General features: G+C 42.8%; 1 protein-coding gene across 1 annotated transcript; it reads right to left on the bottom strand.

The window, feature by feature from the left end:
- Positions 1-456: 456 nt before the first annotated feature.
- On the bottom strand, positions 457-25,191 carry kcnk12 (potassium channel, subfamily K, member 12). Its single transcript, XM_049601138.1, has 2 exons — positions 24,131-25,191; positions 457-2,323 (listed from the first exon to the last, which is right to left on the bottom strand). Exons 1-2 carry the CDS (start codon positions 24,468-24,470, stop codon positions 1,431-1,433), a joined length of 1,233 nt encoding a protein of 410 aa, XP_049457095.1. The 5' UTR covers positions 24,471-25,191; the 3' UTR covers positions 457-1,430.
- Positions 25,192-25,483: the final 292 nt, after the last annotated feature.

Consider the following 25,483-nt stretch of genomic DNA (forward strand, 5'->3'; position numbering starts at 1 on the left):
CAGGGTAGCACCGTACTTCCGCAAACACCCTCCATCCATTAAACCTCGGCTACACATTTACATTGAAATCGCGGGAAATCAGCCTGTGCGGGCTTTTGGATTATGCTTTGTTTCTCAAAGAGAGAAAGCCATGTATCTAGCAAGACATCACTCTCGACAAGAACAGAAAATCCCCACAAAAAAATAAATCAATGTAAGCGAGAGAATCCTTCAGGGTTTTGTTATCCACTCCAGCATCTGAGATTGGCCCGGCTACTTTCAATCTGCATCATTTAATGTAATGTGCCTACAGGATAAAACCATCCTTAGTTCACTCTCCTTCCACCTCCCTCCTCTCCCTTATATTTCACTTCAAACAAACATAAACTTACCTCTCATTTATTCTGTTTTTATAAATACACAAGTCTACATTCTGCATTCAAAGAGTAATTAATACATTGCAAACCTTTATCATTTGTTTTCCTTGCAGACAGCTGTGCGCTTGAAAAAGAGGGGAGAGAAAGAGTTGGGTGGTGCCTTCTTTTACCCTTCAAGTCAAAGTCTTTGGCCACTGAAGCATTTTCTGGGCTGATAAGGAGGCCAGTCCCTCTCTCACGAGAAATGGATTTTCATTCTTCAACTCTGCTCTTTTCTCCATCTCGAGCAATGGGAAATTACTCTTTACAGCCCGTTAGTGTGGCACACTGTAAAAACCGCCCCTCGCTACAGCCCCGTCGAAATCAGCTACATCACAGCCATGCTTAGCTAAACCCACACACTCGCCCCCAGACATTACATCAATCACCTGAGGGTAAAACTTGACGTGTGCCAAGAAAGAAATGGGGTTCGCACAATCAATGGAAGGTCTAGTAATGGTGCAAAAAATGCATGAGAAGTATAATGCATAGATCAGTATGTGCTATGTCATTCAGTGATTACACTTGTCTTTTGTATATCAGCATTCAGTATGTACATTCAACTAAACTGGCGAAAGACTGCACTGTATGCTTCCCTTGGCTTCTTTACAGCACAACATTACAGCTGTATAAGGCTGATATATTGAGCATATATAGCAGACCTCTGCAGACTAACACTGTCGTTTCAGTGATTTGTTCTGGGTTGGGTTTGAGGTTAATGTAATGGGTGATGGGTGATCCCCATGCTTCCAGATCAACTTGTGTTTTGTTTGTTTTTTTTGGACACTGTGGTTCTCTCTTCATGCCATCAATATCAAATCATCACCAAAACCATCACTGTCATTACCTGTATTGTCACCACAGGCTTGTAATTCCAACCAAAAGTATCCAAAAAATCATATGTGTCATGCATACAAAGTTACACCGGCAATCCATCTCAAAAGCCTTGACATTTTTTCTATGGCGATCCACCTCAGGGTTTGTAACACAGTATGACAATCAAGAGCTCCCATATTTCATGTCTCACTCTGTCCTCTACCTGGAGTTACTCGTCTCTGCCAGCCTGTTGTTCATGATACCGAGGGCGCCAACCCCCCCAGAGAAACCATTATGGCGTGAGCTGCCACAGACTGTCCTGGGGTATCCATTGGCCGACTCAGACAGCTGCTTCTGCATGATGGCCAGCGACACCTTGTTAGAAGCTGCCAAGTCTTTCATAGAGATCATTTCCCCTGATAGTCTGCGCCCCTCGGTATCACTATCACATGGTCCATCTGAGTCTGGCGGCTGGCCAGGCCGACCCTGGCGACCTTTAAAGCCCGGGCGGATGGCATTGCGTCTGCCCAGGAGGGCGCTTGCCTTATTGCAGCGCTGGCAAAACAAGCAGCTCATTTTCTCCAGAATCCAGTTGAGCACCTGCTTGATGACAATCGAGATGACATTGAAGAGCGAGTAGATGCAGCACACTCCCATTAGCATGAAGAGGAAGTTGGCCACCCTGTAGAGGCTTTGGTATTCGTAAGCCGCGCTCTGGCTGCTGACATAATCCCCAAAGCCGATGGTGCTGAAGGTGACAAAGCAGAAGTAGAGGGAGTCTAAGTACGCCCAGCCCTCCACGGGGGTGTACATGGCTGACGCGCAGCAGGAGATAGTGATGGCTGACAGGCCAAGAATCAGCATCACATGGTACACCGAGGGCTTCCAGCCGGGGAGGGAGTATGCTGAGAAGTCATGGCGGATGCCTGGAGGGAGTAGACCACTGTTCCTGATTCGTCGCTCTCTCACGGCCTTCATCACCACGGCCAGCAGAGTGATGATGCGCTCCAGGAAGAGGTTAAAGAAAAGGATGGTGGCAGCACAGCCCAGAAGCCCATAAAAGATCAGGAACACCTTGCCTGCAACTGTCACGGGCGTTGTCATCCCAAAACCTGCGGAGAGAGAAGAAATATATCAGGCAGTTCCCTCACTGAGGCCAAAAACACATTTTCTCCAACAAGATGACTTCAGTTTCCCCACAAAAAATTATGTCTCCGAGACAAGGGAAGCGGTGCGTGAAAGCGTAACAACCTCCAATCTAAATGTTTTTTTAAATGACGCTTAAATCATATTGTGTGCCATAAAATCTATGTAAAAGAGGGGATTGAGTGGAGTGCACACAAGTAATATGCAAAAAAAAATACTGGATAATAATTTAAGTTGAAGCTGATACAAGACTGTCTATGGAAGATGAGTGTTTGTTAAGTCATAATGCTCAAAGAGGCCAACACAAAAGTGACTATGGGATAATTAACAAGACAGTGTTTTGCATTGCAAATGAAGTTGCAAGTTGTGAAGTCAGAGAGAATGAAGGAAAATAACCAAACTGGGCACCTCTAGTGAAACCAGCATTATATTTTATAGTGCTAAACCAAAAGCAAAACGAATGTTTGGCATCAGGACAGACCTCAATGTAAACCTTTTATGGCTAAAAACAAGAACAATGTCCAAGGACAATTGAACGCACCATCTTTCACTAAATGCATGGATTTTTATGTGTTCAGTTTTATTACAATTGATTCAGGAAATTAAATAGCACACTGGCATAAGGTAATATTAAAGTATATTTTTATTTGCATTGTGTAAAGCCATGTGTATGTACAGGGTGTGTTTACATAAACGTCAGTATTTGCTTTACCGTGTATTGCTTTTCTTGGGACAGTAAAAACAAGGACACAGAGGTTATACTGAGGGGAGGAGGATGCCAGGAACAAGCTTAGGTAAGCCTTCTGAATATTTTCTCTCTCTCGGCTGTGTGGTTCGGCTTCCTGCTATCTTCTGATTTCTTAGTCAATTAGACTGAGTGTTCAAGCTGGGAGAGGGGTTATGAGGGGAGAGGAGAGGATGTTTATGAATTCTGCTGCATGTTCGAGGAGCACTTCTCACTCTCATCGAGCGTCACAGGTGCACCTCTGATTTGGTAGCTGCAGCGCGGCTCTGATATTAACATTGGTTGATGAGTGCCTGAGTATTTGAGCACAATATTGTTTTTCTTCATAAGATCAAATCATGTTTTAAACTCTTGAAGCACCATAACTGCAAGAAGGCTGACACTTTAATTTAAGAGGAGGTGTAAAAATATTTAAGAGAGGATCATATATTGACAGAAAAACATTCCCTATGGTTTATTGCAGTAGTTTCCAACCTTCATTGCTTGTGACGCCTTCAAATAGGCTGTGTGCTTTCAAGCCCTCATGACAGGTCATGGCCATAGTGAGGGCATTTGCTGCGAGCAGTCCAACCAAAGACTGACTTCTCCTTTTTGAACCACCAATGTAAACCTGATGGTGGCACTGGTGAAAAAGTCAGAAGGATATCCCTCTGGATACCATGAATGTCTTTATAAATTATTGTTGAGATATCTCTGTTCGGACGAGAGGGGCGGACTGGTTGACAGACTGATAAATCCATCCCTAGAGCCATGCTAAAAGGAACAAAGTACAGTCAAGTTCCTTTCATAATCTTGTGACCATTCAGATTTATTATTATCTCCAGGTCTGAAAAGTGAAGCCATCGTGGAGGTGCTTAAACCTGCATTCTTTCTCATTGCCAGAAGGGGGCGACTCCACTGGTTGCAAAAACAAGTCTGACTGTTTAAAAGTCTATGAGCAAATGACCCTGCTGATGAGTTCATGGTCTCAATTGTTCGTTTCAAGTCTTCTTCAATACAGCATGAAATTGTAAATTATGGTCCCATTTAGAGTAAAACAGATGATAAAGCAGGGTATGTAATTCACAATAAAATTAAAATTAATTCACACTGCAATTTATTGTCAGTTTTTGAATATAAATAAGGTACCAGAGTGTATTTGAAAAGGCATTAAAATAGAGAAAAGAATGAGTGCCAGGAGAGGATTCACTGGACCCTTCAACAGTGGTCTGGCTAATTATTTATACATTAATTACTAATGTTTATTTAATTACTGGCTCCTGGCCTCCTGGCATCCCCTTGTGATTGACAAGTCGCTACCATAGACTGTATAGTAAAGATGAACAGCACGATACCTACATTAAAGTAAAGGCAAATGTCTTGATTGCCCCCTGGTGGCTGGCTGCAGTATAGCTGATAAACCCCACCTCCTTCATGTTATTGGAAGGGACATAAACCAAACTATATCACATACATTTTTCCCAAAGTCTCTGTCATTTTAGGTCGTTCTTATTATGCCTATGCATGTTCAAGTGTTTGTTTTTTAAAGTTTGGTTGATGACATCATGATTTACAGCTATGTGTGCCAATCGATGTACTCTCAATCAATGGCACCACCTGTGATTAAACGGGTGCATGGGCGATAACTGCAGAAAATGAAGACGCATTGTCCATCGATTAGTCCATGGTTGCTACCTAAGTTACATCCAACAAGCACCCCTCCTCGGCTCCACCCTCCCGCCCACATATGGTCACTTCTGGCTCCAAAAAAACAAGATGGGTACAGCGAAGATGCCAAATTCGAAGCTTGAAAATGGTAGTCTACAAACCAGTGGGTGATGTATTGGTGGTTATGTCCACTTCCTTTATGCAGTCCGTGTTAGGGTGCCATTCCAGGTTGGGAATCAGTATATTACAACTGATTTTATCATTACAAAATATTAATGTATATTCCAGAAAAAACATCTAATATGTAGAAAACAGGACCCTTTTACATATGTTCTTCACTGTGGTAACTACTATGTTTGATTTTCCCTATGCACATTTTCTGCTCTTATGTATATACGTTATATGGTTGTTTGCACACACACACACACACACACACACACACACAGTACTTCTATCCCAGGGCCACTGCAAGCACACACATACACACACACCTGAGCGCACACACACAGTGTCATTCCCCTTATCCACAGAACAGCAGATGGTATATTTGTCAACAAATAAAATCGTGCTGAAAGATCAACCAGTTCACTTCTAGGCCAAGGTTAATTGATTTTTCCATCATGGCTATCCTCCATTTCAGTCTTCTCGGAGCATTAGGGCAGCGCCTTTCCCCCCTTTTTCACCAAACTGTCTATAACCATCCTTGTCAGGTAATAAATGACAACAATATCTAGATGATACTTCCTTTATGATACTCAAAATGGCTTTTTTGACCTTATCTGTCGCCCTGAAACCACTCTCTCGTGGGTTTGCTGTTGACATGCCGGGTCATTTAGATCAGCGCTGATTGATACAGATTGCCTCATAGAGACAAGAGGGGATACATCCCCCACGTGTGCACACATGTACACACACCTTATGGCCTTGCGCATGCACAGGTAGACTTGTGTAGGTTTTATATATTACACCAGACGTTGAATTATCCGGTTTTGTAAAAGAGAGTGACAAAGTTCAGTAACAGACACCGAGGGACGCTTGGATGGCAGGAAAGAGAGGGGCAGTGATTACCCAAATTAAGCCCTTCAGTGGAATCCTATTTCAGTGTTTCATGGTTAATTAATTAGCAGCTCAAGTCTTTTTAACCCAACTGAATAACAGGGAAAACAGATTATATCTTCTCAGTGTGCACGGAGACAGTCTTCCGCACCGTCTCTCATTACCAAGTAAATTACCTAAGAGAGGAAAAGGCACCAGGCATCGATTCAGTGTAGCATTTCAGAGCCATTACTCCAGACTACTGTGTCAGGACACATTAGGGAAAACAGAACAATAATAGAAAGCAAAGGACAAGCAAGCTAAAACTAAACACTGTGTGACTTTACACACAGACACTTCAGAATCTAAAACTCTTAATTATTACGAAGCCTCCAGTCTAGACCAATGATCCTGCCGCTGACCTCGGTGAACACTATAATGTTTCCACTGTGTCCGAGCCATGAAGAGTCATTTAATTCAGCAGAACTTGATAAGCCAGAAAATCATATGTGTGCTAATCCAATTAAATCAGAGCCCTGGGAGAATATTTATTCATTAGCATTAAATACAGTATGCTAAACTCAACATAGAAAATGATGTTATGCACTAATGGCTAATGATGCTTGCACTCATAATCACACACTAGAGATTCAATCAGAAGGAACGTGATGGAAATGGTGCCATTAGTATCCATTAATTACCACTTGTCAGTTTTAAGAGAAGAAGAAGAAGATGCTCTAATGGTTATCAGCCTGCAGGGAGATAAAAATGGGGGGTTAGATGAAAATAGATTGTTGCTGATCTCCGGCGATGTCAGGGCTAAGGTCAGCTTTTATCACCAGCGGTCAAGTTTAAACCACATGCACTCAGCAGTAATCACAGAGTTGACACAGTTTAGAGCCAGCAGCTTTCATTACAGTCCGATGGCAAATTACAATGGGCCATTAAGTTGTGTAGTAAAGTCGGGACCTAAACAAATAGTACAAATTACCGAGAGCATTGCTAATACAAGTATTGATGAACTCTGCATTTCATTTGCTCCACTCAGTCGACCGCTCGCCTCTAAACTGTAATCAATCATCAGATTTTACACCAAAGAGCCACTCTGAGTAAAGGAGACCTGTTCGGAGTCTGCAACACTCAGCAGGTATTTCATTATCTCAAGAGTATGCAGCACAAAGGAGTTAACAGCAGCTATTTAATCCAAACCTATAAAGTGCGCTGTTTAAACTCTCCTCGCCTGGCGGAGTGACATTTCCTTTGGCGAGATATATTGAATTGTGCTATTTTATAGCAGTCTGCGCATGAAAACAATGAGGCAGTGGAAATGATTCCCAATAAGCATATAAACATCACAAGAGAGCTATGGTCACAGATGTCATAAGTGGAGTGGATAAGGCTGGTAGTATTCAGCCCAATCACCATAATACATGTTGGTGTTGTGTTGTTTGTGTCATACAAGAGGATGTGCTGAAACTTTTTTTCAGTTTTCAAGTTAATGTTGTGACAACACTGCACTTAACATGTGGTTATGATTAGGCACAAAAAGCACTTGGTTAGGATTCAGAAAGCTGTTTTGGCTTGTAATACCCCGTTTGATCACTGCAAACACAGCTGAACCAAACTCTCTTCAAAACATATCACGGTTTTGTTACTCTCAAATGGTGTCCTGCTGCCCTCACCTCATGCCATCCACCATCCCCTTCTCATCCTGGTGAGAAACCCTGTCATTGTGAAATGTATGAATGTAAAATATCTGTGGTTTGTAGAAACGCACAATGCAGCACACAGTTTTATTCTGGCAACTGAGCTGCATCATTCAGGTTTTTTGTTTTTGTCAACAAATCCTCTGACAAGATGAATTTACTCCAGGAGTTGCTGGAGACCAAAACAGAGCTAAAAGAGAGTGGATTTTGGACACAGTCACCAGGTGGAAGTGAATCAGTATGTCAGCAGTTAAATTATAATGTTGCCCTGTGTCTGCTGGATTTGTAAATAAGCAACAGTTTTGCTAAAAAGTTCACTACATTAACTAAATAAGTTATAATATCTCAGTGTTTCTGCTGCCCCAAAGTGGTAAAAAAAAAATCTGTCACAAGTTTGATCTTTTGAAAAAGCTAAATAATTTGCTAAAACAGCAGGAAACACTAGCTTTTTATAGGAAATGTTGCTTAAACAAGAGACATTTTTGCTGCGTTTTTGCACCAAACATTTGCTATTAAATTTGTTTCCCACTGTTTTTTTTTTTTGCTTAAAAATATTCTAACTTTATATTTGTGACAGATTTTTTTAGTGAATATTTAGGGTAACAGGACAGTGTATATGTCGCACAGCGTAGCACCACTGTCTTTGCTAGTTTCAGACCAATGCAGTTGTCATTTTCACGACCAGCACCCACGCTGTGTCAGCAGCAAATGTACGTGCACCCATCTGTATGCCCATGGGTGGGTAGGTCTTAAAAATAAGGTGCAGCCAGCCAGGTGCATTGTTGGTGCATTGCTATTTGGAGGCAGCAGAGAGCAACTGTATTATTGACCAAGGTTCACAACACATGTACAATCTGCTTGTTACACACACAGGGGTTTGGTTGTGGATGAGTGCAATAATTTATCATTACTGAGGAAAATATTAATTTCACCCTCTAAAATGTGAACAAAGCAGAGCTGCAGAGCTGCAGAGCTGCAGCGCAGCAGTGGACAGCTGCTCTGCAGCAGACTCCCCATTAACACAGGCACTGAAGAGCAGCGTAACTTCATTGATTATCTCAGGAGCTAAAAGTTTAGTTCTGTTTCCTCTGTTGAGTTCATAACTACAGTTTTTAATTTTGCTGCTTAAATGTCCCATGATATTTGCTGCAGTGACATTACTGCTCTTACTGCGTTAACTCTCAGCAGAAAACTGGTCGCCTCTCCAATTTGCCAAATCCACCATGACAATAGCAGCGTGCTATAGGTGCAGATGCGCTTTTGGCTTTCAATTCATGTTATACCCAAAACACACCTATGATTAATTAAGGAACCAAATATAAATCCTCATTGCCCCTTGTGCTTTACTTTGCACCCAGATGATGTGCATTATGTGCATTACATAAGTGGTTGGATACGTCCTAAATGCACTGGTGCCATGTGCATTAGATCATGCGCTATAGACTGTTTAAACAGGGCCCATGTTTATCTTAATGAAGGAACATGTCACCCAGTGCAACAGTGTGGCTCACTGATGTGTTTTTAATAGTTTCTGTACAATAATGGACCTCTATAGCACAGAGGAATAAGGCTGTTGGTCTTTACATTTGTTGACCTTAAGAAAAATATATATATCAGCAGACCTTATTCATATGTACATCATTTCTAAAAGGAAACATTTGTCAACTGACTGGCAGATAGGATACATTATTTAATCATTATTTAAAAAGAAAATACAGATGAAAAGAATCTATTTAAAACGTGTTATGTCTTGTCAAACTATTGAAGCTTTCACAGAGCTCACCTTGGACCCGGTGGCAAAGCTGCATGGACACCTTTTATGAAACGAAGTATCCCGAAAAAGACATATTGATTCACTTTCCTGGAAAATAGCCTCACAAGGCCAAGCATCACAAAGCCGAGCGCATTTCAGTCTCACGCTGGAGAAATCTGCTTTTAGGGTGAGTGAGTTCAACTGATAATTGTGGGTGTATAAGGACAGTCAGCACTAATCTACAAGAGAAAAAGAATACAGCAGGGGAGCCAGTTTGAATGGGTCAAAGCTCCTAATGGATACCCACGTGAGAATAAAGGCTAACTAAAAGCACTCAGTCATGTTTTCGTCTTTGGATGAAGGACATGTGCTGTACATTCATTGAATCTGAAGGTCACTGTGTGTCACTGAAGACAACACCCCCCCCCACCCCACCCCACACACACACACACACACACATACACACACACATACATCTCCCAGAGAGCCTGAAAAATGAACCCAAAGATTCATTATAACTGTTTTGCAAACCAGAAATCAAACCTTGACCTCCTTTTCCCTCTTCATGTCCCCAATTAACGAGCTTAAAAGCAAGCTCCCAGTCAAACCAACTGTGTCCCACTAGTGGGAATACTCTTAAATTGGCCTGATAGGAGCGGCAGCAGAAAACGCCATGTCCCTCTGATAACTCTGTTTCTGTGACGAACAGGAAATCATTTGTCATGGGGTGGCATGGCGGGGGGCTGCGGAGAGGACAGAGGGCTGAGGAAGCAGCAACGTGGCCAGATCTGACACATCATCACCAAACCATCTGCTGAGGATCTGCCAGGGTTACTGGCAGACTGGATAATAATAGGAACATTCACACTATGCTGCCAGGTTTACAAAAAGCAGATGATAGAATAGGTCACATACATCATTGAGATGCAGCTTTATTGTTGAGTCTGTGCGCTGCATGCACAAGTTAAATCAAGGCCACAGTCATATTAATAAAAGACCCAGAGCCTACACATGCAACAATATCTCTATTGTGCCCTGAAACTAAACAATGTGGCTTTGAATTTCACACCCAGCTCACCCACACACAATATAGGCGATGCATTAATGGTATCTGTTCTGCATGTCAAAGCATTGATAAGTGTTTTGTGTTACACATGGCTGTGCAGTAATTAGAAACAGACTGAGGTTATCGACACACTGTTAGAAGCAATGAGATAATATCTACAGAAAAAAAACACAAACCGTTTGAATAAAACACAACTTGCATTCCTTCTTTTTCTGATCTTGTGATTTGTTTAGCCTCTCCGTACCTGCATCGAGTCGAGTGTTTTAAATTGTATCTTAGTACTTAATTCACTGGCAAAGAGAGCCGGGAGGATTGATGACTCCGCCACTGTCTGTATTGATTTATTGTCAAAATAATATGCTGCATTGTCTCTGGATCTGCGCCAAGACTTATTTGTTTTTTTTTCTTCATTTTTCGATCTGTTTTTCATCTTCACAGGATTTTAAAAGACCTGAAAAGACCACTGTTATGCAGTTAGGGAAGCAGGGCTTACATAAGCGAAATTAAAATTCAGATTCACGTGGCTTTGTCGTCCACGTCTGCAAACGGTAACAGATTTTGTCCTTTCATGTGACTGAGGAGTCACTCTCTCATCAGATTAATAGCTTCTCCCTGAATGATCTAAAGGGTGCATGTCCTTGTGTTTCCGACTATCTTGTACTGTATGCGCAGTCAATGTTTGAGTAAAAGCTTAGCTGCATGAAGCCCTCTTGTATTATTACCCAAAGTAAACACACCTGTCCAGGTGGAGCTTTTGAAACACTATCACCCTCAGATCAGTGTGATAAGCCCAAAAGGTTCAGCATATTAGGTAATATAGATCTGATGTTCAGACAGTATCATTGTAATGTTACATTAAAGGTCCAGTGCGTAGGATTTAGGGGGATAAATTGGTAGAAATGGAATATAATGACTATGTTTTCTTGAATGTATAATCAAAAAGGAGTCCTTGTATTTTCGTTACATCAGAATAAGTTGTTTATATTAACACAAGGAGCAGGTCCTCGTGTATGGAGATTGCCATGTTGCACTGCTGTGTTTCTACATGGCGTAACCAGAACTGAACACTGGCTCCTGATAGGGTAATTTGCGTTCAAAGCCCCCGGCCTCCCCCCAATGTCATGTTGTGGACTTTCTGGGACACCGTGTCAAATTATGTCTGTTACATGCATTGTCTTCTTTCAAAATACACTTCGGTTTTCACAGGAAATTTACCATTTACATACAGTCTCTTTCAAAATAAACGCACTATGTCAGTACAACAGCCCAAATTGACATTTTCTTTCCTCCAACAACTAACGTATGTGGTTGGGTTTAGGAAAAAAAGAACAGGGTTTGGCTGTAGAATCTTATGCGACATGAACAACATTCTCCCAGTTGAAAGTCGGTGGTTGTTGGACCTGTCCACCACCACTCCCTCTCACCCTACTTGAACTTTCACTGCCTTAACTTCCATTCTTGTCCCACCACGTTTCCCCCTGACACTGCAGAGCACCCGTAAACTTTAACAGCGACCAACTGCATATCATGCTGACGTTAAAGGATGGCTTTTTCGTCAGTGTCTGATGGTGCAAGTGACCACCCAAGTGCTGGATTTGACGACTTCGGAGTGAGACCGGGTTGTTTGTGCATACGCAATGTTGAGACCCCTGGTCCGTCTGTTTTGGAGAGGAAGAAATGTCCCCAGATAATTCGGCTCCAAACCTCCTGAGCAATGAACACCGAAGTAATTCAAACTGAGAGAAGTTTCAGCTGGATGCAAACTGCAGTCTCCACCACTAGATGCCAATAAATCACCCTAAATCTCACACACTGTTCCCTTAAAAGAACTGTATGTGTTCAGATTTTTTTGCCACCACATGAAAACAGTGGAATCAGATGCCAGCAGGAAATGAATGCTTGAGGCCCAGCCAATAATTCAATATAATGGTTTTTCATTACTGATAATGTGAGAGCACAAGTCCCTGAAATTTAAGGCTGGGCAAAAACCCGATTCCTGTCAGGGACTGCTAAGTTAGTGACAGCTGCAATAATGATCCTGGATCACACTAGACAAACCACAGCAAGCTGCCTCGGAGAAACGAAGAGGCAATGCTCTGTTGCTCACAATTAAATTATATTTTACTTTCTATTAACTGAATGTGCCCACTATGAGTTTGAGGCTCTGCCAGAGGCTGCCAGCCTGGAGGTAGCTGAGTAATTTGTGAATGCTGGCATGACGACAAAATATATGCATTTCAACACTTTCAGCTCTCGTGTGATCCTGGTGTTTTCCAAGGATAATAATTATTTAATAATCCAAATGTATGCCAAATTAATGTGGATACAGGCTGTTAGAGATGTAGGTCTGTTACTTGAATGATTTAAATTCTTGTGCTGGCTGAAATCCAGCTGATCTGCTCAGAGGCCGGTGTGGATTCACCAAGAATCTCACACAGTTTTGCTGAAATAAAGGAAAGGATCAGGAGTGTTGTTTCCCCTAATCCAAACAGACTGGTGTATAAAAAATTCAACATGAGTGGCCCACACTGCATCTACTTTCCAATTTTCAATGAGCTCTCGTGTTTGAGTTTCCTGTCATTCCTCTCGAAGGCAGATGTGTAACATGCAACAGCCAATAGACTCCCGCTAGCGTGCCACCCATGATGCCATGCATGTCATCTTGTAATCTAACATTTTGATCAACTGTCTGACTGATGCAAGGTCATGCTCAAAAGTCATGCATGCCTCCTCGTTTTCTCATGTGTTACGCTGTCATTGTGCTCTGTGTAGAGGTCTGGACTGAGGCTCAAAGGAACGAGGATTGAATCTGGTGTGACAGAATGTTAATTCATCTCAAACCTTTTGTGCTCATTTTTAGGTTCATACTTGCATTTCGGGTTTGTACTAAAACATGCCTACATGCTTTAATAAAACTATATTTTCATCAGGCTGTCTGTGCTTGAATACCTATTCAACTATGTCCTGTCTCTTTAAGCCTACCTCCTGAAAATGCCCAGTCTGCTCTAACTGGTCAGCATTTACATGTCTTATGATTTTAGTGTCTCTGCCATGGTTGTTTAAAGAGAACTGGACACAGCGTTGGAGGTAAGGACACGTTCATCCCTATGAAAGCTGCTCAGTGGCGCGTAAAGCCAAAAAAAATGGACTTCCCAGGTTTAAAATGACCCAGTTCTGCCAAATTGTTAGGCCCATCAGAGACTAACTTCCAGTTTAGCCCTCTGCTAACTTGAATGGGAATAAAATGATTTAATGGTGTGACTCCTCTAGACTTTTGAAATGTTATCAGACCAAATGGATCAAATCCCGGGAGTGAAATGAATCATGGAGTTTGTGACACTCAAAAAAATGATTTACAGACTTCTTCTTCACAATGTAAGGGTGCTTTCACACCAGCCCTGTTTGGTTCAGTTCAATCGAACTCAAGTTTGTTTCCCCCCTAAGTGCGGTTCATTTGGGCAGTTGTGAACACGGCAATCGCACTAGGGTGCGCACCAAAATAACCAGACTGAGACCTTCTTGAAGAGGTGGTCTCTGTCAGATTACAAACGAACTCTGGTGCTGTTCGTTTGTGCTGAGAACGTGTTCCAAACTCGATCTGAACTAAATTACGAATTGTTTGGCTTAAGCATGATCATGTTACAGCCCTGGAGGATTATTAATGTGCATCAAAACATTGTTTTCTAGTCGGAGCCGTGCCTCGTTTTCAAACTGTATGGTTTGACTAAAATGAACAAAGCAAGCAATATTGTCCACGATGACCAGCGCTAAAATCAACCTGCGTAGTTGTCCCTCCATTGTGACATTAGAAAGTGTTGCATTTCTCTTGCAAGTGTACTCTTTTTCAACGTCTTGTTTATTTTTCATGCATGGAAACTCTGACCAATCAAGAGCAGCTTCCTCATGCAAGGCATTTGATCTGGTCCACTTGTAAATGCTGCCATGAGAGCACGAACCAACTCTAGGCAATTATGCAACTTTGTATGAAAAGCAGTCCCTGATTCGGAACAAAGCGAACTCTAGGTCTGAGAGCAGCCTAAGTTAATGGGAAAAAAAGCTTTTTGGGCCCAATGGCATCAGGTGATGGACCTGGAAGATGTAGTCACACAGTTTGGCCATCATGTCAAATTGGCTTCAAAGTCTGCTGCTGTTTCTGGGGGCCTGGTCTCTACACCATCATTGTAGCTATGGAACTGAGTGCAATGGAGTATAGCCAAACTTTCTGCTGTGAATAAATCATAGATAGATAAATCAAAATCTTGACAACTGGACATGTTCCAGCAGGAATATGACTTGAAATCAGGGAAAAGTTAACAACATCGGCCACCAAGATTACATATTTCCCTGACGTTAGCATGTAGCTTATGTAGCAGTGTAGGCTACGTTATGTAAACACTTGCAGTAGCATGCCTGGAGCAGATGACCATATAAAGAAATCCATCAACAGCTGGAACCAACTTGTCTCAAAAGTTAACACAGATTACTTTTGAATGATTTTATCTCAATTCTTGAAACTTTGGGCACATTTAATATGAAAATCCATCTTTGCAACATTATACAGTATATAAGACAGAAAATAAGGGAAAGCATAAAAGGTACCATTTAAATATTTTGCAATGTACTATTTCAGCATGCTGGTTGCATTTGCGCAGTTTTAAGATACAAAAGTGCAGCATGTCCTCCTGTGTCTCTCTGCTCTCACACAAGCAGTCCCTCCTTCACACAAAGAGACAAATGGACGGCTGCCAAATCACACTGTTTGCCAACTTGCTGTTAGCTTATTAACGTTGATAATTATTTATACACATGACCCCAAGATGCAGATAAACGTTCTGCTGGTGGAATCTGCTATGCAGGCTTTCTGCAACATGGCGACAATTTTTACTTTCACTGCATCAAAGGTTGTCGACCAATCTAAAAGTTTCAAGAGGGGGACTTTTCTGCTTATGGGGGAAAGTTGAAACTCTCATAGCTGCAAGTCAGCATTGACGTCAGCACCAGTGCAAATTGGGTTGTCGGAGAAACTGATGATAATCAAAATATAACACCAGAATATAATTTAAAATGGCTGTTGAAATTAGCCCTGATAGGAAGCAGGTCACAGGACTGCAGAGTGCAAAGAGCACACAGAGTTTATTCTTTCTTTGCCTTGGCCAGTGCAAAGAGCAGAATCAGTGAAATGTTAATCAGTTTGAGGAGGAGGAGGAGGCCCAGCAAATCTGCTGTGTCCTCTAAAATGATCTTGGTATCAGTTGGCCATGATGATTTCAGTCTGAGTTACTGTAGGTGAATGCGCGCCTGAGCGAGTCAGGGCAGATTTATGACCCGCTGTGACAGAGCGCAGAGGTGTGCACAGCCATCCTGTACAACAGCAGTTAAGTAAGATGGGGATTTATTGAAGCCAGTGCTTCTCAGCAGGTTGGCCCTCTACACACACACACACACACATGCACACATGACATACACACATTTCCACTCCACATCAGGAAGCACCCAGTGAGGAGAGGAAGTGGGAGGAATGGTGGTAATTTCTCTGACTCTAATATCAAGCTCTTTGAGTGGGTGATTGTCAATTTAACAGTTATTATTATTTTTTTGATTTGTCCATTTATCAGTTTGCCTCAATTTTCTCAGCAGTAAGTCTGTTTGTTTTATTTATTTATTTTTCTGTTTTCTAGGGAGGGAAATGTTGCTTGTTTGGTCGGTCAGTCCACCACTGTGGTCCAGGTTGATATTTCAAGAACTATTGGATGGATTGCCTTGGAATTTTCTACAGGCATTTATGGTTCCAAGATGATGTAACCTAATGACTTAAGGGAATGGGGAGAACTACGATGGCTGGCATGAAATCACTGGAGCCTATCCCAGCTGACACTGGGCGAGAGGCGGGCCCTGGACAGGTCACCAGACTATCGCAGAGCTGACACATAGAGACAGAATCACCAATTAACCTAACCTGCATGTCTTTGGATTGTGGGAGGAGAAGTACCTGGAGAAAACCCACGCTGACACAGGGAGAACATGCAAACCCGTACAGAAGGGCTCCCCCACCCTGGGTTCGAACCCCCACCCTATAACATTTATTAGATTTTTAAACAGATATCTGCATATGATTGCAAATAAATGAAAAAAAAAGCTAAAACACCTTTAGACAGTAGCTGTGTGGATCTTAGATTGCATTTCAGCCAATACATTCCACTTCTTTTGCTCTCCACATGGACCTATAAGCAACCAAAGCCAGCTCAAACATGATTGGTCAATACCACTTGGACTACAAATGGAAACCAGAACACTTCAAATACCAAAATCTTGTCCGTTTACCTACTGATTCTGCATTCATTTGCGCAGATCCGTTAATAGAGATTAATTGCACAGCAATTCAATTAATTAAGACACAGCCCTCTGGACCTTCTATGCAGCAGTGGTGCAATCGAGCTCCACTTCCTCACTGGGGACACAATTTTTGCGTCTGGACTGCACACAGTCTAAAAAGACTCCCAGTGCCTTTCATGTGACTGGAGGCCCTCTGTTTTCCATTTTTACCAGTGACATTTCCTCTGAGTCTGTGATTTCACAGAGCAGCCTGGGAGATCTGAAGAGAAGAGACGGAAAAAAGACGGCAGCAGAGACAAGGTACAGAATAAAGAGTCGTACTGACCGGCTTCTAGTGGTTCTGTACAATGGACTGTAAAGTGATCTCCATCTCATTATGTAATGCACTGCTTGTATAATATGAGAAGACTCTTTTGTAACACACTCTCAGTGTTGTCCCACAGAAACTCACTGCATGAAGAGATCAAAATGACTGAATGAACCAATCTAAATAAGAGAGTGTGCTGTAGTTCTGAACACAGGAGCAAAGTAGTTAGATTTGAGATAGATGTTAGACAGAAGTCCAGACTGTCTGGGACAGTCTAGCAACAATGCCAAAGTGAGAGACAGACGGCAAGAACAAACAACGGTGTGCACCGATGAATCTGCTTTCACAGACTGCAAACCTTTCCCACCCACCTCCTGTAAACGCACTCATAACATACACCGACAGTAACGACAACACAGATGGTTTTGTCCCAGCGAGGCGGCACCGAGCGGTTAATCTAAATATGAACACGACATCAAAGCAAAAACACAGCCTGCCTTCAGGAATCCACCGAGTCTATCATGTGACATTTCAAACTGCTTAAATGCCAAATGCATGCTCAGCCGGTCTGAGGTGACATTGTCTTGTAACCTCAGAGACTCATGAGTTATACGGCGCAAATTTGGTTTGCAGTTTCATCTCAGATACATGGGCCCTGGTCAGACAAGCGTGTAATAGTCGCGCAGACCGTACAAGTGTTCCTCACTGCTGAGATTGGACTGCCTAATCAGCACTTTTTAAATTGGCACAAGAAGACGAGGAAGATGACACAAGGAAGATAACACCCACTAAACCATTAGGCCTGATTGTTTACTCACCCTGCACAATGAGGGAGAGGACAATAATTGTAATATTTATAAATCTTTCCTTGTGATCGTGACATAATAAGCTTGTAGTTCTCTTCAGTTAACAAAATTTTAATTTCTTTATCGCAGCATACTTGCTTCAGAAACTGAATATAATGTCATAATGAGTTAATGTGTCTCCAATAATTACATTTCGATTACAGCAAATGATTTTTAGGTTGAGAGAACAAGATAATATTTTTTGTAATATAATGAGAATACAAAACCTAATAAATATCCTCTCTGGAGCTCTGTAGTGGAGGTCAGATCTAGTGTTCATTTACAGGACTCTGTAGTCTGCTGGACATGTAACATCTGTGGTGTTGAGATTCACAATACTTGGCAGGATGGTGAGAGACATTGATTTGCCTGAGGTGGGAGCTATAAAATAAAATCAAATTTCGCACATAAACTTGATATCCCCAACACAGCTGGGCAGCTCTGCAAAGTTATGCATTTTGGCACCGTGTCCTGGCTTTACAGCAAACTGTGGACTGACTGTATATCATATTTTAACTCAAAAGTGCTGTCTCTGACACCACTGGCACAGATTTGGCGAAACCTAAAGGGAAGCTACAGTCTTGCACTGTGGTCTAAGGTCATAAACGGTATATATGTTAGCTTGACGAGGGTGCTATGATCAAATGTCAAACTACTATTTGACAGACTCACTCCTACAAGCTGAGTCCATTTACTACAGAACTGAGTGGACAAATCCAGCTACAGTAAGTGAGCCCTGCCACACATGCTACTCTACCGTTTATGATGTTAATGTTCATGCTTTATAATGTGTCAGAGTCCACCTGTGAGCAACAGAGCAGGCTGTAAACATTCACATAGTATCACTAGGTAAAGTTGAAACGGCTTCCAGTATGCTGATTTATAAATCCAGCAGATATGAACCAATACGGAGCGCCCAGTAGCTCAGTAGGTAGGGTTGGCGCCCCATGCACAAAGGCAGCGTCATTGCCGCAGTGGCCAGGGGTTTGATTTCAGCTTGTGGCCCTTTGCTGCATATCGTCCCCTTTCTCTCTCCCCCTTTCAAATTTCAAAACTGTACTTTCATAAAAGGCAAGAAAGCACCAAAACATAATCTTAAAAAGAAAAACAGACATAAGCATTAATTGCAAACTGGGTTTTCAGGTGACCTACCAAGTTTAAAGGTCCAGTGTGAAGGATTCAGCGGCATCTACTGGCAGAAAAGGTATATGGTATTCACAACAATGTTTCCACTGATTTATAATCACCTGAAAGTAAGATTCATTCTGTTTTTGTTACCTTAGAATGAACTGTTTATATCTACATACAGAGTGGGCCCTCTTCCATGGAGTCCGCCATGTTGTTTGTGCAGTAGCCAAGAAAGGATAAACAAATCGTTGGTTCTACAGAGGTCCATTTGCGTTTTTGTGTCGGCCATTATTGTTCTCCTTCATGCTTGGCAAATGGGGAAATATTCATGTCTGCAGTCTCAGCATTAAATGCCACTAAATCCTATACACTGGACCTTTAAGCTGAATATTCAGTCTCCATTTGGCTCTTTTTTGGTCTCCACCAAGTCCTGAACTCTTTAGCTGTTAAATGCTTCAATATATTCACCATCTAGTCCCTAACTCTTTCTATTTACTGTTTGGTGGCAGGCATGGAGTGAACAATGTTGCCTAAAACAGCGGGCTACTGTGAAAACAACATTTATGAGCGTCATGACAGTGAACCAAAGTCAAGTTGTGGTATGTAAAACCAAAACAATGAGCTGAAAGGTGCTAAAATGCTCTGTAGAGCTGAATGGAACTTCAGATTTAGGTGACTGTTCTTTGTGGGTTCGTCACTACAAGCAAATTCTTTTACACCGCACAGTCAATCGATCCATTGTTAATGTGGAAATGTTGATTAGTGCAGCTTTAAGCTAACTTTTGAGAGCCGTTTCCAATGCAGTCTGATGTAACACTAACAACTGCAACCTAGAAAACACCACAGAGTTGTTTTAACACCTCTCTCAGTGTCAATATTTAAATTGTACATTACAGTTTAAATTAGGCCTAATAAGGACGCTTTGATTTAAATATCACATTTTAACCTGGGATCATGGGCTTGTGAGGGAAAAGGCGACGCTTGTCCCAGTGTATCCTGAGGGCAGAGCGCCCTGTCATCCTGCTGCAGCACAGCTCCGGGTTTAACAGGATTTTATCTTCTCTTAACTCCTCTGACATTTACCCTCATTTCACAAGTTGTGGACTGCAAGGAGGTTAAATCAGGCCTTATTTAAAGGACAAACTGCATCAGGGCCTGTATTGTGCAGTTGGTTAAACTGTCCTATTTTGCCTTGTCTGCTTTTGTGGCTTCTCTGAGTGGGTGGATATGAGTGTGATGGAGCTAGGAGCTGCAGTGGCTGCCAGGGGCAAAGAGAGGCACGACAGAGTCTATACCCGGGAATAAATAGCCCAGAAGATGATCCGAATCTGCAGCTGAATTTCATAACTGCAGAACAGCTAACTGCCCTAACCTAGCCGGCTTATCCCACTCGATCTCAACAAGTTTAAAGTCTCAGATCAGACAGGCATCGCTAAGTACACTTGATTCTCAGACAAGTACTGCCCCCCGTGAGCACTTCAAACCTGACAAAGTATTTCTCCAAAATGTCATCATAGCAGCTCACAAGGAGACCTCCAGGCCCACAACCGGTTACAGGGAGCTGTCCTAATTGGCAGTCAGCAGCTGTCAATCAGCCTTGAGGTTTATAAATAGCTTTCTTATTAATAGAAATTCTGTTTACAGAGCAGACTCTTGTGCCCTCTTTAATGAGCATGCAACAGTAGAGCTGTGTCTCAAAATGTAGGACAACAACACCAGGAGTTTGATGCTGACAAAAACAAGCTCAACTTCAATCCAGTGCTTCAACAAGATGAGAGTGTACAGTCACACTGGTGCCTCTGTGAGGCTGTTCTCAGGCACAGCGGTGCTTTGATGTCAACATGCTAACATTCTCACAAAGACAAAGCTAAAATGTGGATGTTTATCCAAGGATATGGCTTATAGGGACTCACAGGCGGTACTCACTCACTTGTATGCAAACTGATTGCCACACTCAAAAGCCACATTTACAAAGAGTAGTAATAGAAGTTGTTTACTGTTCAAGGTGTTGTTTTAGCAGTTTTACACACGTCTCTTTCAGAATGGTGAATTTTTGTGCTTTTGATTTTTTCATCTCAGCACCGTGATTGGCCGCTGGGACAGATTGGCATTTAGACTGGGTGGCAGCGCCGCTGTGTCAAAATCAGGCCAGGTGCCAGGATAGAGGGACTGAGGGGGCTGTGAAAAATTTGGAAGGGGCATTTTTTTTTTCTTACAAAAAATAAACTGCATTGATTTAACCATGCAACAGCCACTGAAAGGCTAAACAACACTATTCTACTGTCTTATAATCAAAGCGTACATTTATTAATCAGAGCATGCACAGGAGAGCATAGCGTTAGCAGAGTCCTAAATATTTTCTTAAAACTTATGAACATTCTCAGTCAAATTAAGCAGAGGGACAGATTCAGAGACAGCTGCTTATGGTTTGCATGTCTCTTCTCTCTCTCGTGTTGACTGTCCTTTCACTTCCCTGTTGTGCCCCTTCTGCCTGTGGATTGTTACAATGGGGAAATTGAATTCTGGCTATGTTTTAAGTTCTGTTTACAACTATGAAAAACAAGCAGGCTACAAAAAATAACTAAGTGAAATGTGCTGTCTATATCTATCACTCTCTGTTTCAGTACTACAGACAACGCTTCACCTACAGATGCATTCCAGGTCGCTGTTCAGGGTTCTGAAGCAACAGCCAAGTGATGGTCACATCTATCTCAAAATCTTTGTTGTTTTTACCTCTACAGCATGAAGATTAAACAGGAGAGGCAAAAAATACAACTGATGTGGCTGACACCCCTAAAAACCCCTCATGGCCGCCAGGCCTGATCTAGATCTCCATATATATTAATTTGTTTAACAGGTAACATTTGGCTGCCATCTTAGCTTAGCATGTTAGCATGCTAACATTTGCTAATTTAGCACCAAACACAAAGCACAGCTGACGCAAATGCGGAGGTTAGTTTTGCAGATATTTGGTCATAAACCAAAGTACTGGACAAATCAATATTTTCCTCTAAATGTCACATTAATCCATCTAATAGTTGTTGGAGCATTTCAAATGTGAACCTGCTCAGAGTGCTACAGGAAAACTCATTACAATTAAACCGCTGGGCACCATGGATCAATACATACACAAGTGTTTACGTTGGAAGCTCATTCTGTGACCTCAGAATCAATATTTTCTTTTAAGCAAACATGGACATGAAGTCCTCAGAATGCTCTGAAAAAATGGATATTCAAACACCTACATTTTCATGACAAGTGGGCAGCATCATTTGCTGAGGAACATCCTTTGCTATGATCAAAAGCATCAGAACAGCCATTGAGTTAACTTTGAGATGAGATTTTTGTCAAAAAAAGGTGCTTAAACTGTAAAGAATCAGTCGAAAAGCTGATTTTCTTGCATTTGTCTAGCTCACGGTTTAAAAAAATCTGCCATGTACAATTTGTGTTCTGCAGCGTCTCCTGAAATTGGGAAACTACACACTAGGTGCGGTACTAATGGCCGTTGAATCTGGCCAGAACTCTTGGTAAACAAGCGCCTCAAGTGGCCACAGCTTCACTTTCATTCTTCAAAGTGATATTGTGGAGGCACATCAAGGGGAGCAAAGTGTCACAGCTGATTTGAAGCCTCTGCCACAGCCGAGTCAGAGGCGGGAAGTGTTTGGGAGGAGTGTCTAGAGTGCGCAGGGGGATGCCACTCTGATAAAGAGTTGTGTGGGGAGGCCCCCAAATCCCTTTCATATCAGTGGCTCACAAGCATGCAGAAAAAGTAGCACACAAGCCGGAGGGGTAGGGGGGCGTCGGAGATCAAAGTGAGATGGAAATCTAGACAGAAATCCATGCAAGCACATGAAAAAGACAAATACTGTAGAGAGAGACATCACCCTTTTTTCCACTTTTTTTTGTGTTCGTCCCTAAGCAGCTGAGTCAGTTTATGTGATCCTACTTGTCGGGGGAAGACTGCGTGCTGCTGCATGACAACTGGAGCACAAAGGATTTCATCCTGCCACAGACATGTACACAAACACAGCTGCTGTGGTTCCCTCCTGTGACTGGGTGAGCTGCGTGCACGGGCTGCCTGGGAGCTTTGTGTATCTGAGTGGAAGAAGGTGGAGGAGCCAGTAAAGCTCTCATGGCAGGTCTACAGTAAATAAAGTTCTGACAGGTTTCTTGCTCATGTGGATCCAATTCTCTCTGCGCACTCATGCACAGCCATCAGTTTTCCTTATTGCTCTCCTTGCTACAGTTTTCAATTAATTGGAGGTGCCTGAGGAATCACAGTGTACATACAGTGTGTGTGCGTTTGTGTGTGTGTGTTTATGTGTGTTGAGGGCAAGGTCAGAGATAGACAGCAGCTATCAGCTAAAATGACTACCTAGAGTGTTTCTATTTGCTTGTTCACCCGTTCACACTCACTCACTCACTCACTCACTCCCTACATGCTGTGGCTCCTCTCTACCCACCGGTGAGGGAGGGGCCGAGGGCTTGGCGGGTGTTGGAGCCATCAGCCATGCAGTGCACCACACCACTGGCCCTCGGGGTGCCCTGCGAGGGACACTTGCTCTTTTCTGACCTATTGCACGAGTAAATGTTAAATGAGGGGGAGCAGACGGGGCTTCTCATTGACATTCCTGTTGGTTTGAATGGAAATGTGACAAAAAAGAGAGAGACTGCACCCATGGGTGCTGTCCTATAGCCAGGGATGAGTGTGCCGTTCCTGGCAGGCGAGTCAGATGTCGCCCCCGTTGCCAAAGTCCCTCACAGCCAAAATGTAACACATGACTGGAAAAAAACAAAAATGTTAATCTGTTATTCTGTATGTAAGCCAGTGGAAAGAAAGCAGCCTGCAGGGATGGCAGATCCAGTCCCTTTGACATCCAGACTGTCAGTAATGATATGATTATTTGACAAACAGACGCCATATTCATATTCTCCAACTTATTTGTCTTGAATGTGGCTTCATCAAGGCATTAGATCCCAAATTGGATCAGCATTCAGACTCCAATGCCTACTAAAAGATTTAATTATGACTGTCTTACTGGTGTGTGCTGATTACTATGCATTTGTGTTGTATTTGGGAGGGTTCATGTGGGGTTGGCTACATGGTTTTATATGGAACAAGACGTGTTTTTCAACAAGTATTTAAAGGACACCATGGCTGCAAGCAAAAGGTCAGGGAAATGAGTGAATGCTGCATAGATCACCCACCTATAGTCGACACCACAGTTCCAACAAAATAAAAAGCCCCTGTAAAATCCCATCGTGGCCTCAGAGCATCAGCCCGGATCCCGGCGGCGATGGCAGCCTCGTACTCCCGCAGGAAGGAGTTGAGGTCCTGCAGGCTGATGTTGAAGGTCTCACTGAAGTTGTGGAGCGTCCCGTTCCAGCGGCCGTGAGCCCGCAGCTCCGAAGGCCTCTCTATGGCCGAGAAGACCGCAGCGCCGCACAGCAGGTACAGTATGATGAGGACGGCGAGCAGCACGAAGCGGCCGTTGTCCTCGTTGAGGTGCAGGGAGCGGCAGCCTTGCAGTCGCTGGCCAGGCATCATCCAAATTTCAGCACCACGCGCGCGTCGGACAGCGACAAGCTCCACATCGGAGACGGCATTCACTCGTCTGCAGTTGTCCTCTGGAAGTCACTGCCCTGCACTCTCACTACACTTCTATAGGCAACATTCCCTCCACTTAGCCCACCACGTTGTCCCATTGTACTTGTGAAGTGATTTTTGAGCGGAAAGGCAGAAAAACGCTCCACTTGTGGAAGGGAATCTGCAGATCCACTGGAAGAGTTCATAAGAAAAGCTGCCGGCGCATTGTTTCATGATGGATACATTTTCTCACACAGTTGTGCCAATGCAGTTGGTTGGGAAGTGGACTGCAGCTTAAAATCCAACCGGACGCGCTGAACGCTTCTTTGTGCAAATGCAAGCAGCAGTAGTAGTATCCTCTGGCTCCCCTGCACCAAAATGTTCCTCCAGAAAAATGACGCTCGGGATTCTGCAAGTTAGAGATTTATGCGCCGCAGGAGAAGCCAGTTCCCGCTCTCAGATAAAGTCATCAATCCTCAGGCTTCCTTGCTGTGGAGTGGAGTGGAGCCGCAGCTTTCATGTGGACGTTAGAGTGGCACATTGCATCCTGTGATCAGTGCATATGGTGAGCTCACTCTCCGCTATACAAATCAGACACTACAGCATCCCTCTGCAGAAGAAAGCCAGCAGATTAAATGAGACATTTAATGTTGTGCAGTTGGCAGAATTAAAGGAGTATCCCGGTGCGTCCTTAATGAGGTATAGTCCTCAGATAACAGAGGATTTACATTTGCACTTGAGTGCAGCCGTGCTGCCTTGTGCCATGCGCACTGGAGATACTCCACTCACTGGAAACTGTTACTCACTTTCTGCACCGTGGGCACAAATGCAGAAAACAAAGATACACTCCTGAACTAAGCTGCTTACAAAAAAGTTTCTAAAAGCCTCAACACGGAGCCAAAGACAGTGTAGAAACACACTCCCATACAAGTAAAACCCCCGCATTCCGAATCAGCTAATTATACTTTACAGTG

Source organism: Epinephelus fuscoguttatus, linkage group LG16 (assembly GCF_011397635.1).
Source record: "Epinephelus fuscoguttatus linkage group LG16, E.fuscoguttatus.final_Chr_v1".
In the NCBI taxonomy this organism is placed as follows: Eukaryota; Metazoa; Chordata; class Actinopteri; order Perciformes; family Serranidae; genus Epinephelus; species Epinephelus fuscoguttatus.